The sequence below is a fragment of the Artibeus jamaicensis genome, unplaced genomic scaffold, assembly GCF_021234435.1.
Source record: "Artibeus jamaicensis isolate MK-2021 breed Jamaican fruit bat unplaced genomic scaffold, CSHL_Jam_final contig_704, whole genome shotgun sequence".
Classification (NCBI taxonomy): Eukaryota; Metazoa; Chordata; class Mammalia; order Chiroptera; family Phyllostomidae; genus Artibeus; species Artibeus jamaicensis.
The window spans coordinates 228,957-243,839 of record NW_026521931.1 but is presented as its reverse complement, the minus strand read 5'-3'; the positions used below and the strand labels follow the sequence as shown (position 1 = coordinate 243,839).

The window sequence follows — 14,883 nt, the reverse complement described above, 5'->3', positions numbered from 1 at the left end:
CATGCTCAGAGGCAGGCTCAGGAGATGAGCAAGAGCCTGTGGTTGGTGTGGATGTGGAGACGCCCTGTTCACAGGAGCCCCACCCAGCCAAGTCATTAAAGGAGAAAGGACCGAGGATGGAAGGGCAGGCCACAAACCAAACTGTCTTTCCTTCTAGCCATTTGTAACAGATGACTCAGAGCAGATGGCCGGGCAGTAGACCAGTTTCTTCAGAGCCTCCTTGACCTCTCGGTTCCTTAGGCAATAAATGAAAGGGTTGAGAGCAGGGGTGACAATGGCATAGAAGATGGAAATAACTTTGTTCATGTTGAAGGCATGGATGGCTCGGGGCCGGGCGTACATGAAAATCGTGGCTGAGTAGAAGACAGTGACTACCACGAGGTGGGAGGCGCATGTAGAGAAGGCTTTCTGCTTTCCCGTGGGCATGCGCAGAACGGTGGCCAGGATGCAGCCATAAGACAGGACAGTGACAGACAAGGGGAAGAGGAAGATGACCAAAGCCAGGATGAAGTCCACCAACTCAGCCAGGGACATGTCAGTGCAGGAGAGGTTAAGCACGGGAGAGATGTCACAGAAGAAGTGATTGATGACGTTGGGGCCGCAGAAGTTGAGGCGAGAGATGAAGTAGATCTTAGCCAAGGAGATGCCAAAGCCTATGGCCCAGGAGGCAAGAGCCAGGCGGAAGCAGAGCCCATGGCTCATAGCGGTGTGGTAGTGCAGCGGGCGGCAGATGGCCACGTAGCGGTCATAGGCCATGGCAGCCAGAAGCACACACTCTGTGCACATGAGCGCGATAAAAAAGTAAAGCTGTATCATGCAGTGCATGAAGGAGATGCTGTTGCGCACAGACCAGAAACTAAACAGCAACTTGGGTACAGTCACGGAGATGTACCAGGTCTCCAGGAAGGACAGGTTGGCCAGAAAGAAGTACATAGGCTTGTGCAGTGGCCGGTTTTGCTGCACCAGCAGGATAATGATGGTGTTTTCAGCCACTGTCAAAATATAGGCCACGAGGAACATCAGGAACATGGCTACCCGTGTGCCCCAGTTCCCTGGGAACCCTACTAGAATGAACTGGGTGACCCGTGTCTGGTTCTGCACTTCCATGTTGGAGACACAGGGCTTAGCTCTGCTGGGGGAGAAATCACACAGTCAGATGCCATGGTCCAGTTAGAATCTTCCATCCTTTGTCTTTTCTGACTAGCCATGACCATAAAAGGTATCATTTAGTGAAAATATATTATAAGCTACACCATACACTGGGTATGTTATGTACCTAATGCAATTTAATTCTGTCTCACATAGCCTCTTTGCATATGTTATTATACCCACTCCAGTGACAAAGGCACAGAGTCTTAGAGCGGTACGTATTAAGTAACTTATGGAGTTCCCACTGGTAGCAGGGCAGAAATTACATTCACGCCTAAGTCAAAAGTCCATGTTCTGCCTAATGTCCTACATTGTCCTTCACAACCACATTAAACACTACCAGGCCTCCATGTCTATGTTCCCATCACCAGTCCCAAAGAACATACCTGAATGTCCTTGCTTATTATCTACCCAGAGCTCTGCAAGGTCTACCTTCCAACCCATTACCCCTCACCGACTAGCCCCCCTTTTCCCTCTCTGTCTGCGGGAAAGAGACTGCAGCTCTCCACGTCTGCAAGGGGTGCATGGAGCATCTGGGCCACGTCTGCGCCTCATCTGCGCCACATCTGCCCCTCATCTGCCACACAGGCTGGGGCAAGTCAGATTTACCACTGTTTGCATAGAAAATAATATAACAATTAATAAACAACCATATGAGAACAAACCATTTCGTGTACTCATAACTGTAAGCCTACTTCTGCCCCAGCCCATGTGACTTTGAAACATGGTTCTCTCTGAAATCCCATTTCCTCTTCTGTAAATAGAAATAGTAATATTCATTCAGCTTATGTCATTGTGTATTGAACCCAAGTGAAATCGTGTAAATGAAATTTTATATTGTATGAATGATAATTAACAATCAGAGTGAAAGGGACTCGTACCCAAACACAGGCATTAAGAAGCTAGGTTTGGACTGGAAGAAGGAAGAGAATAATACTGGGCACCCAGTGGAGCAGTGAGCAAGAGAAATAGGGGCTTCCCCTCAGGAAGTTTTAGTCCTGGTGCACAGGGTCAGAGACACTGGGTGGAGATTTTTAAAGAATAAGCAAACAAAGACAGAAATACATAATGAAATTTGAGACATTTGCTATGAAGGTTGAAAAACAGAAAATGACACTAATGTGATCAGCAGAGGCCTCCGACCAATGAGGCAGTGGCATTGGGCGGAAGGTACCAGGTTCCTGGCCCTTGCAAGAGCCCAGCCAGGCTGGGCTGAGAGGCACAGTTTGATGGGTCCCCACCAGCAAGTGCACAGCACCCTGGGTTGTAATGAGGAATCTGGAAACGGTTTTCATACAATGTGAGGCAAGTGAGGGATGGAAGCTGAAAAGGGGCAAGGTATGATTCACGCTCTGGACAGACAACTCTGTCATCACAAAAGACTCTGTGGAAGCAAGAGGGGGAGGTCATGAGACTGGCTGGAGGCCAATCAGAGGAGGTGACAGTAACCCTGACCACCAGCGTGGTTTCAGAGATGTGGGTGGATTTAAGGTGTGTCTTAGGAGAATCTCTCACAGTGATCTATGGGTGGAATATGGGGGTAAAGGAAAAACAGAAATCAAACAGGAATCTCATATATGTGCTTATGACACAGATATGATGCCATGTGCTGAGATGGAGAAAACTTGGGAGGTTTCCAGGCATTTCCCTTATAGTTGAGGACATGGCAAAGGGCAAGAATTTGGTAGGGTTGCGGTTCAATTAGTTTTGACATGAAGCCTAATCAATCAGTCCAGAAAATTGTCCAATATTACTGTATCGTGTACTTACTCAGGGCTGGGAAGTTTGCCAAGCACCTTTCATGCAATATCCCATTAAATCCACACAACACTACTAATGAGGAATCATTGCCCCAATTTCAGAGAAGACACTGTGATTTTGACTGCATTTCTAAGTGGGAGAGTAGTGAGGTCAGAATTACAGCAAAGCTGAGAGCTGTCTTTCTGGGCAAGTGTACCCTTAACTACCAGGATGCCACACGGAAGTGACGGGTGCCAGGCTTGGGTCTCACCCCCCTTTCATACATTTAAAATTTCTGACTATTTTAGGAAATAGTATCTAATCCTATTGAAATGTCATCTTAGGCACAGGCTATTATGGATGATCCCAAGTCAACTTGGGATTATATATATTTATATATATTTATTTCATTCTGGGCACATGCTATTATAGATAATCCCAAATTAACTTGGGATCATATATATATTTATGTATATTTACATATGTGTATATAGTTATAAATATATATTTATTCATATATCTATATAACTTATGTTTATTATATGTTATATATTATATGCATATATTATATAAATATATGCAATGCATATTTATAAATACACATTTTAAATATATTTTAATATATAAATATATAGATATAGTTATCCATATAATATAGTATACTTTAATTATATATTATATATTTATATAATGTAATTTATTTCTATATTTATATCCACAGTTATTTATATAATATAATTTATTGCATATTCATTATATTTATTTAATCATATATTAATATATTTATACAATATTTAATTTAATTATAGATTTATAAAATATATCTCCATATAAATATATGTCTTTATATAAATACATAAATATATATGTTTGTATAAATATATATAGAATATATATTATATATATAAAATGTTCAATTGGCAAAAAAATCCACTTAGTTATTTTCCATAAAATAAAAGACACATTTTCACCAATACTGTTACTGTTTTGGATATTTTGAGTGTGTCAGCTATCTCCTGCTACTGGCTTATAGTGGGTAGAGGCCAAAGGTGCTGCTAGTGCCTAAGACAGCCCCACAGCAAAGAATTATTTGGCCAAATAGCACCAAGACACTTTGCAAACCACTTTTGACATATTTGATCAGTCACAGCACCTTCTCCATACACTGCACAAATCTTTTTTTGCATTTCAGTTGCACTTTTACCTTTCTTCAAATAATAAAGTATAATACACCAAAAATGTCACATACCTTCTTCCATCTCCAATATCAAAATTGCTGCACAGAAATTCACCAATTTTGATACATTTTTTAAAAATGCACACTGATATGATAGCTGTCACAATACAATCTAAGAAAATTCATTTGGATGAAATTGAAGACAACTAAGCACTACTAGAGCAATTGTACAGAAAAGACAAAAAGAACTTTTGGGCCACCCTAATACATGTAACAGATATGTAGTCCATCAGACGAGCAAAACAGAAATAAACATATAGAAATGCTTGGTAAATGTACCAGAGATGAGACAATCGTTGGACTGAGTCTTGAAATATAAATAAATTGGAGAGCAAGGCATTGTAGGCACATGAATAGAGCTAGGAAACAGCCTCGCATTTTCTGGAAGCAACTTAGTATGGCCTGGTTGCTGTGTGAGTGGGCAAAGTATGAATGAATGAAAGAGTGAAAAGGGACAAAGAGAGAGAGAGAGAGGGAGGAAGGGACTATAAACTGTGTCAATGGCTACATCATGGAGACTTTTGTATGCAATACTAAGGCATTTAAGAATTACTCTGTAGTAACCCTGGCTGGTGCAGCTCAGTGGACTGAGCCCGGGCTATGAATCAAAGGGTGGCTGGTTCAATTCCCAGTCAGTGCCCGGGCTGTAGACCAAGTCCCCAGTAGGGGATGCATGAGAGGCAACCACACACTGATATTTCTCTCCCTTTCTTTCTGCTTTCCTTCCCCTCTCTCTAAAAATAAATAAAATATTTTTTTAAAAAGAATTACTCTATAGTATAGACAACAAGTGAGAACTGGATGTTTTTCAGCAGACTCTAACATCCTCATATTTCCCCCTGGCTTTTGATGTTGGGGATGAATCAGGATGGACCACACCTGCCAAACCAGAGACTGAGAGGCTGAGAGACTCTCAGAGCAGACTCTTAAAGATACACACAAACAATGCTGGTTGAAGAGGCATATGTGGATGTACCTGGTCAGAAATTACAGCAGTAACTTTGCACTCCTAAAGGAAGCTTAATAAAATAACATTTCCCTCATCCTAATTAAATGAAGAATGCCCAGCACTAATAATTGCATATTAACAGGAGGAATTGACCATATTTATTGTCAGTGTATTATTTTTACTGTAAAATGTGCAGACTGTTCCACTCATAATAGTTTCTACTCCATTACAATGTGCACTTACACTTGTTTCCCCTCCCGGCAGATTTTTATCATTGAACCAGAATCCAACATCTTAGCTCCTTCTCTCCATTCTTATGCTAGTTGTGTGTACAACTGCCTTAATTTTGTCTGGGTTGTGCACAAGCACAAGTTTCAAGTAATTTAAATTTGAGGAAAATCTCACCTTCATCCCTGCCAAGGCAGCAACTGCTGTGACCACAGCACAAGTGATTTACCAGGAAGACACAGCAGCCGGCAGGACAGGATGCCAGAGGGCATGAGAAGAGCTGCCGGCTGGGATCAGAATCTGGGGCACTTATTTTTCTGATCCACCACCAAGAGATGCCCCTCCAGGGTATAGGGGAGTCTGTTCCCTCCACTCACTCCATACCAGGCTGCAATAAACATCCAAAAGACGAGACTCTTAGTTGACTGCCAGAAACTGAGTTTGGGTAGAAGAAAGGTGTGTGGTAATAGGATTAAAATACTCAGGATTTAAATGCTGCCGAGCCACAGAGCTGCCTGCGTTAAAAAACTAATTAGTTGTTAAAAAGTAATTCTCTGGGAGGGGACACTTACCTTCGCTCAGCAGGCTCTGGTCCTGTAGAATGTGAGAAATTCTTCACTGATTCTAAAATTGGAAGAAGTAGAAAAGAAAGAGTCAGGTATTGAATGGATGTGAGGAACCCACTCTCTACACCTAGCAGCGAGTGGGCACAGGTTACCCAGCTGCTGCCAAATGAACAGCCAGGGCTGGATGAGAGGGGAGCCCAGGATTCCACAGTCACAGTGGTGCCTGGCGTGGCCCAGGGCTGGCTCTCCGAGCACCTGGGGGCCAGAGAACCCATCACCATCCCGGGGAAGCTGCCGTGAGGTCTTAGACCTCTCGAGCTGTGAAGATCTTTGGATTCTGAGAGCCTAATATGGTATCAGGACTTTTTCTGACTCTGTGGAGACCCAAGAGAAAAGAACCTGGATGGTGGCAGTTGAAGTCTCTGTGGGAGCCATGAACAATTTCCAAGGGCCTGCTGTGACAGTCTTACTTGTTTTATGTGATATTAGTTCCATAGGGGAAAACCTACTTATAGCCACATGCTTTGAAATGAACCACATTTGAATTCATTTCTCATTGAAACATGAAAAAAAATACTACTTTTAAATCTATTTGCAGATTGTCAATTATTATTCAAGTCTTATCAGTGTTCTAAGGGAGACATTGATACCCAAAGTAGACTTAGATTGCTACACTTTAGTACATTTTGAATGAAAGGTTTTGTTATAAGTGTTTGTGCCATAATTGTGTGTAAATAAGCTTATCACGTGAGGGCATCAGCACTGACTGTGTCAACTGCCTTTGGCAGACACTTGACCAGTCTTGCATGTTCCGGGACAAAGCTCTAGTTTACCAAACATCACCTCACTGTAACATGCTGGACTGCGAAGCCGCCCTCACAGGAAGAACAGCTGTCATGTTCACTGTGGTTCCATGACGGGAAATGGCAGTATGAACAGGCCTAATCAATTCAACCTGCCACACTTGTTAATGGCATAAGCAGTCTTTACTATAGTCTGTCTCACAGACTGAAATATCAAAACTAAACTGCGGCAAATAAAAACAAGGCAGTTCTTTCAAAACACCAGCTTTGATTTATCTCGAAATGCTGGGGAAACTCTGACATCCTCTGGAATGTACAATTTGGTATCTACAATTTTGCAACATGGATCTTAAATATACTGTGATGTGGTGGTCACTAATAGAAATGGAACTCACAGTGTCCAACAAAGGATAGTTGCGTTAACCATGCGCGGTCACCTCTCTGCTGACATGACAAGTGGGAGGGAAATGGGACCGGGGAGCACACTTCCCCAAAGCATACCCATCCACTGTGAGAGGGTTCTGTGTGTTATAGTGACCGTGACCCTTTATAAAAGATGGCTGGGGCCTGAATTTCATACAAATAATCCCAATAGGTTAGAGATGGTCAATAGGTACAGATTGGCTATAGTCCATGATACACTGACATTATCTTATCCTAGGATTCACAGGCTTTTCTGGAAGCTATTTTTGTCTATGCCTGTTGGCAGTTGTAGTTGGAGAATTTTTCAGATCCCCATACAGGATACATGGGAGGAAATCTGGAAACTGGAAAATCACTCTCCCATTGTCCCTCAGGTCCAGGCTGGTCCCTGGTTGTTAGCCTTTTTTCCCCAGTTTTTTCTATATGTTTTTGTGTTATGGCCAGAATTTTCAATCATAAGGGGAAATTCATTTATTTTATTGCTGAGCAGAGCATTATCACAGTTTGTTATCTAGTCACCATTTGGACAAGTAAGGAGTCCTGAAGCTTCAGGTCATTAGCTTGATGGCAAATCTGCTTCTAGCTGTAGGAGAGGAGAGCTAGCTAACTGTAGATGCAATGTCCATGAAGTGACCACAGAGCACACAGAAGGACTGACCACACACATTTGCATGGAAGCTGCTCTGGGGAAGAGGGATGACAAGACAAGGTATGGGGGGCAGGTAACGGATGAGAGAAGTGTGCTAGGGTGAATGAAGTAGAGGTAAAACGTATTGGAGTCAAACTGTATGGAGTTAACTGGAAAGACAGGCATCAGGGTGAGTGGCCAGAGTGGAGAACTTGACAGGAAGAAGTCAGAGGCAGTACAATGATTGGCAACAGAAAGGTCTAGGCAGGGGTGCCCAACCTGAGGCCCAGGATGGCTATGAATGCAGCCCAACACAAAATCGTAAATTTACTTAAAACCTTTTTTTCCCTCATCAGTTTTTCTTAGTGTTTGTGTATTTAATGTGTGGCCCAAGATAACTTTTCTTCTTCCAGTGTGGTCCAGAAACACCAAAAGGTTGGACATGGCTGGTAAGGTATAATCACAGAAAAAGGTGACCAAGAGTGGTTTAGAGGTCCAGACATTGGAAGGAGATAAGAAGTCAACCAACTGAGAGGCTAGGATGCCAAATGGATCTGCCTAGATGTAGAAAAGGGCTGTAATAGCACTTAATTGCCTTTAACTTCATTCAAAATTTTTTTGTTAAATTGTATTGTGACAGCTGTCATATCAGCATGCATTTAAAAAACATTAAAATTGGTAAATTTTTGTGCAGCCATTTCAATATTGAAGATGGAAGAAAATATACAACATTTTCAGCATATTATGTTGCATTATTTCAAGAAATGTAAAAATACAACAAAAGCAAAACACAATTTGTGCCATGTATGGAGAAGGTGCTGTGACTAACCAAACATGTCAAAAGTGGTTTGCGAAGTTTCTTGGTCCTATTGACATTTTGGGCAAATAGTTCTTTGCTGTGGGGCTGTCTTAGGCATTAGAAGATGTTTAGCAGCATCTCTGGCCTCTACCCACTAGGATCCACAGGAGGGAGATAGCCGACATACTCAAAATATCCAAATCCATAAAGTTATTGGTGAAAATGAAAAATATGTCTTTTATTTTATGGAATAAGCTAAATGGACTCTTTGGCCAACCCAGTCAAATGAAAAGGACAAACAGTAAGAGATGAGAGAAAGAGGGTGAGATGGTGCTGTAGTTTGATGGCATATGTGTCAAAGGACCTGGGGTTATTCAGGGAAAGGTAGAAAGGTCTAGAAGGAGCAGAGGAGCAGGAGAGGCATGCTCTTCCCCACTCCACCCACTGTCAGAGGAGGAAATATGGGAGGCACAGTGTCTGTGTTTGAGAGGGCGGACGGGATTCAGTGTTCTCAGTGAAGAGTCAGGTTCAAATAGAACATGAAAGAGAAGACTGTGTTCAAGGAAGACAGAAGAGAGAGCTGTTTGCTGAAAACAGAGAGCAAGTTTCAGGTAACAATTAAGAGTGATTGTGGTATCACAGGGAGTTAGCCTTGTGCCAAATTGAGATAAAAGTCCAGGTGGGGAAGGACAACCTGTGAAGTGTGGACTTCGTGCCAGACCCCATGGAAACCTGGCTGTGAGGCATGACAAAATTGCCCTGGACAGTCTCTTAAGAGAAGGTGATTACCCAGATCTAATTAAACCCACTTTCTCAACTGGGCTCTGTCCAAGTCCTCATATCCCGTAGGAGGGGCAGCTTTATTTTGTACTTATCACTCTGGCTTTGATTTCTTCACTTTCAACACAGGACAATGTATAGCTTTTAAAGCTTAAGTTTAGAAGGGTTTGGCTTGTTGCCTGTCCTGTCACAACTTAGTTTTCATACCCCCAGTCTTTTACTTTAAGTCATTTTTTGTGCCTATAGTTCTTCTCATATTTTTTGTTATAATAATCTTTTAAAGGATAAATGGGTAATAATTTTATTGAATTCTTGCCTATGCATTTATGTCATTATTCAAAAGCTAAAGATGTCAAGAGAATGAAAAAACACGCTACACACCGGAAGAAAGTTTTTGTAAAATACCCATCTGATAAATAACTGTTACCCAAAATATACAAAGAACTCTTAAAATTTCACAATAAGAAAAGAACCTGATTTATAAATGGCCCTATGCCTGAACAGACACCTCATCAAAGATACACAGATGGAAATAAATATATGAAAATATGTTCCACATCATATATCATCAGGAAAATGCAAATTAAAACAATAATTTAATGCTATTGCACATCTGTTAGAATGGCCAAAATCGAGAACACTGACAAACACCGCCAACTGCTGGTGGAAGATGGAGCAATAGAAACTTTTGCTCATTGTGGGTGGGAATGCAAAATGGTACAGCCACTTTGAAAGCTAGTTGGTGGTTTTTACAAAACTGAACATGTATTTTTCATATGATCCAACCATTATGTATTTTGGTATTTACCCAAAGAAGTCAAAAGTATGTTTACACAAAGCCTAGCAGCTTTATTCATAATTACCAAAACTTAAAACAAAAAGGGTGTCCTTCAGGAGGTAGATGGATAAACTGGGGAACATACAGGTCATGGAATATTATGCAGTTCCAAAAAGAAATGAACTATTAAGCCACGAAAAGACATGTAGGAAACTTAAATGTATAATACTAAGGCAAAGAAGCCAATCTGAAAAGACTACGATTTCAATTATATAATATCTGGACCCTAAAGGTAGGGTCACCTACCTTTTTGCCACCTAAAGGTAGATTTGCAATGAGATACAATTAACATGTACTATTGGGTATTTCTTTTTCTGCTTATTACACTTATGGAACAAAGAGAAAGTAAATTAAATTGAATAAACTAGAGGATCAAACTTCAAAATAATCTTGGCAGGTTGGTTTGCTATATGAAAATCAGTAACAACAATTAGCAGAGCTAAAAATATACACACCTACATTTATATTTTAAAAAACTGCAATAGGTGTGGAGACTTTGTAGCCAGTTTATAGGAAATAGATCTTAGAAAATGAGTTAAATAAAAGGCTATCATTATGAATAATTTTGAAAATAGATTTGGTGATGTTTACACCAAATCTATTTTGAATGCAATTAATGCTACTGAATTGTACTCTTAAAAGATGGCTAATGTGGCAACTTTTATGTTTTATATATTTTACCACAACAAAAAAGATCATAGTAAAGCCACAGGTATTTTGCATATTAAAAGCAAAGCTGCTTCTCGAAAAGCAAATGAGATCCAATATGCTGGTCTAAACAAGTATTGTGTTCATGTATTATTTATTACAGGATATGACATCACATTCTAGATGAAGACACAAATGGTGATTAAAGTTAAAAAATTGCTGTCATTTAAGAAAGAATTGGAGAAACTATTTCTGATTATCATGGAGGAAATAAGGTTGTTCTACAGTTAACTGGAGTATTGTCCAGTGGAAGAGGGACAGACATCCTCCACTCTGTTCCACCAGGTAGAAGAAGCCCTAGTCTGTGGAAGTCATTTATCTATTGATGCCAAATACCAGGCCTGCCTGATGGAGCCACAGATCATTCCTTCTGATGTGGCTACACCAGTAAAACCAAAAGGTTCATATGAAGTCTAAATACCACTGGATACCCGAGACAAGAGGATCTACGACAAGGCTCTCTCGTGGCTCACTGACATAAACCACCTCCTGTCAGCCTGTGGAAGACAATTCATTAATGAGATGGAGGAACACTTCATCTGAATGCAAGGATTTGACCATAACAGTCTTCTTCAGTGTAAACATGGGAGTCCCATTCACACTAATGTGATCTCCACCTTGTTTTGATGATAGATATTGAGGTCATACAACCTTTACCTATTATCTCTGAATTTCTCTTAAGAGTTTTTGGAGTGCAGCCATAACATCCTTATTTCTCAAGCTGTAGATCAAGGGGTTGAGCATAGGTGCCACCACAGCATAGAACAGAGCGACCGTCTTCTCCTCTTCCACTGAGGAGGCCGAGCGTGGCCCCAAGTAGGTGAAGATGGTAGCCCCAAAGCACATGAAGACCACAGTGAGGTGGGAGGCACAGGTTCCAAAGGCTTTGCTACGTCCCTGAGCAGAGCGAATATGCAGAATGGCAGAGACTATATGGCCATAGGAGAATAGGACCAGGGAACAGGGAAGCATGATCACCAGAAACCCTGAGATGGCCACCATGACCATGTTGAATGAGATGTCCACACAGGCCAGCCTCAGCATGGCCAGGGTCTCACAGGCAAAATGATTAATGATATTGTGACACAGAGGAAGCCGAAAGGTGATGATCGTTTCCATCAGGGAATTCATGAAACCAGCCACCAAGCTGCCAGCAGCCAGCCCCTGGCACAGCCCCTCATGCATGATGACGGTGTAGTGCAGCGGGTGGCACACAGCCACATAGCGGTCATAGGCCATGGCTCCCAGCAGGAAGAACTCAGAGCTGCCCATCGCCAGGGACACGCAGAGCTGGAGCACACAGCTGTGGAATGGGATGGACTTCTGGGCTGAGAAGAAGTGGGCGAGCATCTGTGGGATGATACTGTTTGCATAACAAAGGTCCACAAAGGATAAAACGGTGAGGAAGAAGTACATGGGGGTGTGAAGCCTGCTGTCCAGTCTGATCAGAAGAAGAATGAGGACATTTCCCACAACGGTCACCAAGTACATGGTCAGGAACAAGACAAAGAGCAAGACCTGAGCTCCTGGGTCACTGGCCAGCCCCAGCAGAATGAACTCTCTCACCCACATCTGGGTTTTATTTTCCTGGTTCATGAGCTTCTGAGGACCAAACTAAAGATGCTAATGTAGCAAGTCAGGAAAACTCAGGATTGGCTTACAAAATTTTTTGGAACCCATCTGAAGTTCACATTTCCCTACAACATCTCAGCCAAACTGTGCCTGAACATGTCCATGGATGAAAAACACAACAGGGTCAGCTGTGTAGCTGGGGAGCAAGGAGAAGAGGTTACATTCTTGGAATTCAGTTTATTGGGACATAATTTCCCCCAAACACTTGTGCTTAAATGGGAGGAGGACATGAAGTATTCAGACTTACAACTCTACTCCATTTAGTAGTTATGGCAGGGGAAATCCCTGTCCTTCTAGTGAGGAAGCATTTGTCCACATGAAAGACGGAATTCTAAAAAGGGTTCAGTAGTACCATTTCACCACTTTTTGTTTCCTGGTTTCCTCTCTAAACATCTCTGACACAACCCTACTTACCTATCCTTAGTGGAATGTTTCTATGAAATCCTAAGTGTTTTAAATAAAAATATTTTACAGGGCATTTTTTTCATGAACTGGTTTTTGAATTTATCATCTATAACTTGCCTTTTTACTTTCACAGTGTCAAATGGGAGAGCCCTTCTCCACCTACGTCACACAAGTGGCCCAGTCAGGTAAGACCAAACCAGGAGGGTCTATCTAAGTCAAGAATCAGGTGTTGCATAGAGAAGGTGTATACATAGCTTCTAAAATTCATCTCTTATGCCCCCAAAAGGAATTTAATGTTATGTTTATTGGTGTCTGGTAATTACTTAATAACTGTGTTCTCTTAAGGAAAGGAGAGCTCATTCCCTCACAGTGTAACATTGATATGTCCTCACCAGGGAAGACAGAAGGAAAGAAGGTCAGGACACAATTATAGAACCCAAGGTCATAGACTGTAGTAGTTCTTTGATTCCCAAATAGAATTTCTTTATGTTTGCTCACCCACAGAAGGAAATGAGTGATCCACAACTAAAAGACACAGGTGGGAGTCTGAGGTCGGGGAGATGATTCTGTGACAATACTTGCAAGATCATTATTCAAATGGCTTCTAGACTATTCATGCTATGATTAGAAATAGACCCCAGACTGAAAGCTTCCAGCTTCCATCTTTGGAGTGATTGTTAGATATCAAGTCACTAATGACACAGGTGGTTTGGGGGACTTAAGATTATAGTTCATTCTTGTAAAGATAGCAATATTTGGATGGTTAGTCATAAAATGTTAAGAATTTAGTATTGTGTTGAATAAGGTCCAAAATTTCAAGGAATTTATTAAACACAGAGCTTTCAGAAGGTGAGTGTCACACAGTACAAGTGATCAAACAATGTCAGACACCACATTGAAGGCCCTGCCCTGGCAGCCCCTGTCACTCACACCGAAATGAGCTGGAATATGATACTGAGCTACGAGACTGGCAAAGACATGCAACATGCTTACACATGTAAGCGAGATTCTTTACTGAGGGGAAAAATAAAATAAAGAATTCAAAATCTTCATGAAAAATAGATAGTTTATAATCAAGAATGATATTTTTCTAGAAGGTTGCATATTAACAGGTTGTTTGGTCTCATGGCTAAAAATCAATGGTGTGGTCTTAATTTTTTATTGTCCCTCCCTTGTAATTTTATTTTGCATCACACCTAGTTGCATATCAAGTTTTTTTTTTGTTATTCTACTTTGTGCATTGGAATAGGAAATATTGTCATTGTACTGCATGGAACACTTCCTTATCGTGAGAGCCTGATAAAAATATGGACAAGTAATGTTTACAGTGCTTTCTTAGCCTTATGTAAATGGACTTCAGACACCCTAATGCTTTTTAGAGATCCACCAACAGCTAAAGGGAACACACTACAAAATACAGCTAAAAGCAAAACTCATCCATTCTTCTCCATCCAACTGCATTGTTCCCAAGGTATGGCTCCCTACACTTAATGGTTTTCAGAGTATTTGGATTGCAGGGTCATGAGGTCCTTGTTGGTAGGCAATGGAGCTTTCTGGAAAATTCGTTACAACTATTTTCCTTAGGGATATCATTTTAAATCTAAATATGTGAACTGCATTTCCTCCACATGTGTTTACCTTTCCCTTTATTTTCTTTTTCCAACTTAATAACCTGGTGGCTACAGATGGCACAGAAACATGTATACACATGTATTTCAAAACTTGCTGACCACATAGGTGTTGAAGAAATCAATAGTTATGTTGTGCTTCCTACTTTGTGTTACAATTTCTTGAAATAAATTAAAGGACTATGCAAATCATGAAGCCTAAAATATACCAAAGTGGGGTAAATTGTTTTGAAGAAGTATTTCTACTGTGACCTGTTCCTTAAGGTGCATCAGTGATTTGTCCAGCATTGTATGTGAGACTTATTCCAAGTAACCTTTCTTCAGTCCTGCCTGCCTGGGGCTCAGATGGAGCCGTGATGCTGCAACTCCT

At 41.2% G+C, this 14,883-nt stretch overlaps 2 protein-coding genes across 2 annotated transcripts; both read right to left on the bottom strand.

Moving 5' to 3' along the window:
- Positions 1-153: 153 nt before the first annotated feature.
- LOC119054168 (olfactory receptor 6B1) lies at positions 154-1,107 on the bottom strand. Its single transcript, XM_037152021.2, has one exon. The coding sequence runs from the start codon at positions 1,105-1,107 to the stop codon at positions 154-156; it is 954 nt and encodes a 317-aa protein (XP_037007916.1).
- Positions 1,108-11,508: 10,401 nt separating this feature from the next.
- Positions 11,509-12,444, bottom strand: LOC119054167 (olfactory receptor-like protein OLF3). Its single transcript, XM_037152020.2, has one exon. The coding sequence runs from the start codon at positions 12,442-12,444 to the stop codon at positions 11,509-11,511; it is 936 nt and encodes a 311-aa protein (XP_037007915.2).
- Positions 12,445-14,883: the final 2,439 nt, after the last annotated feature.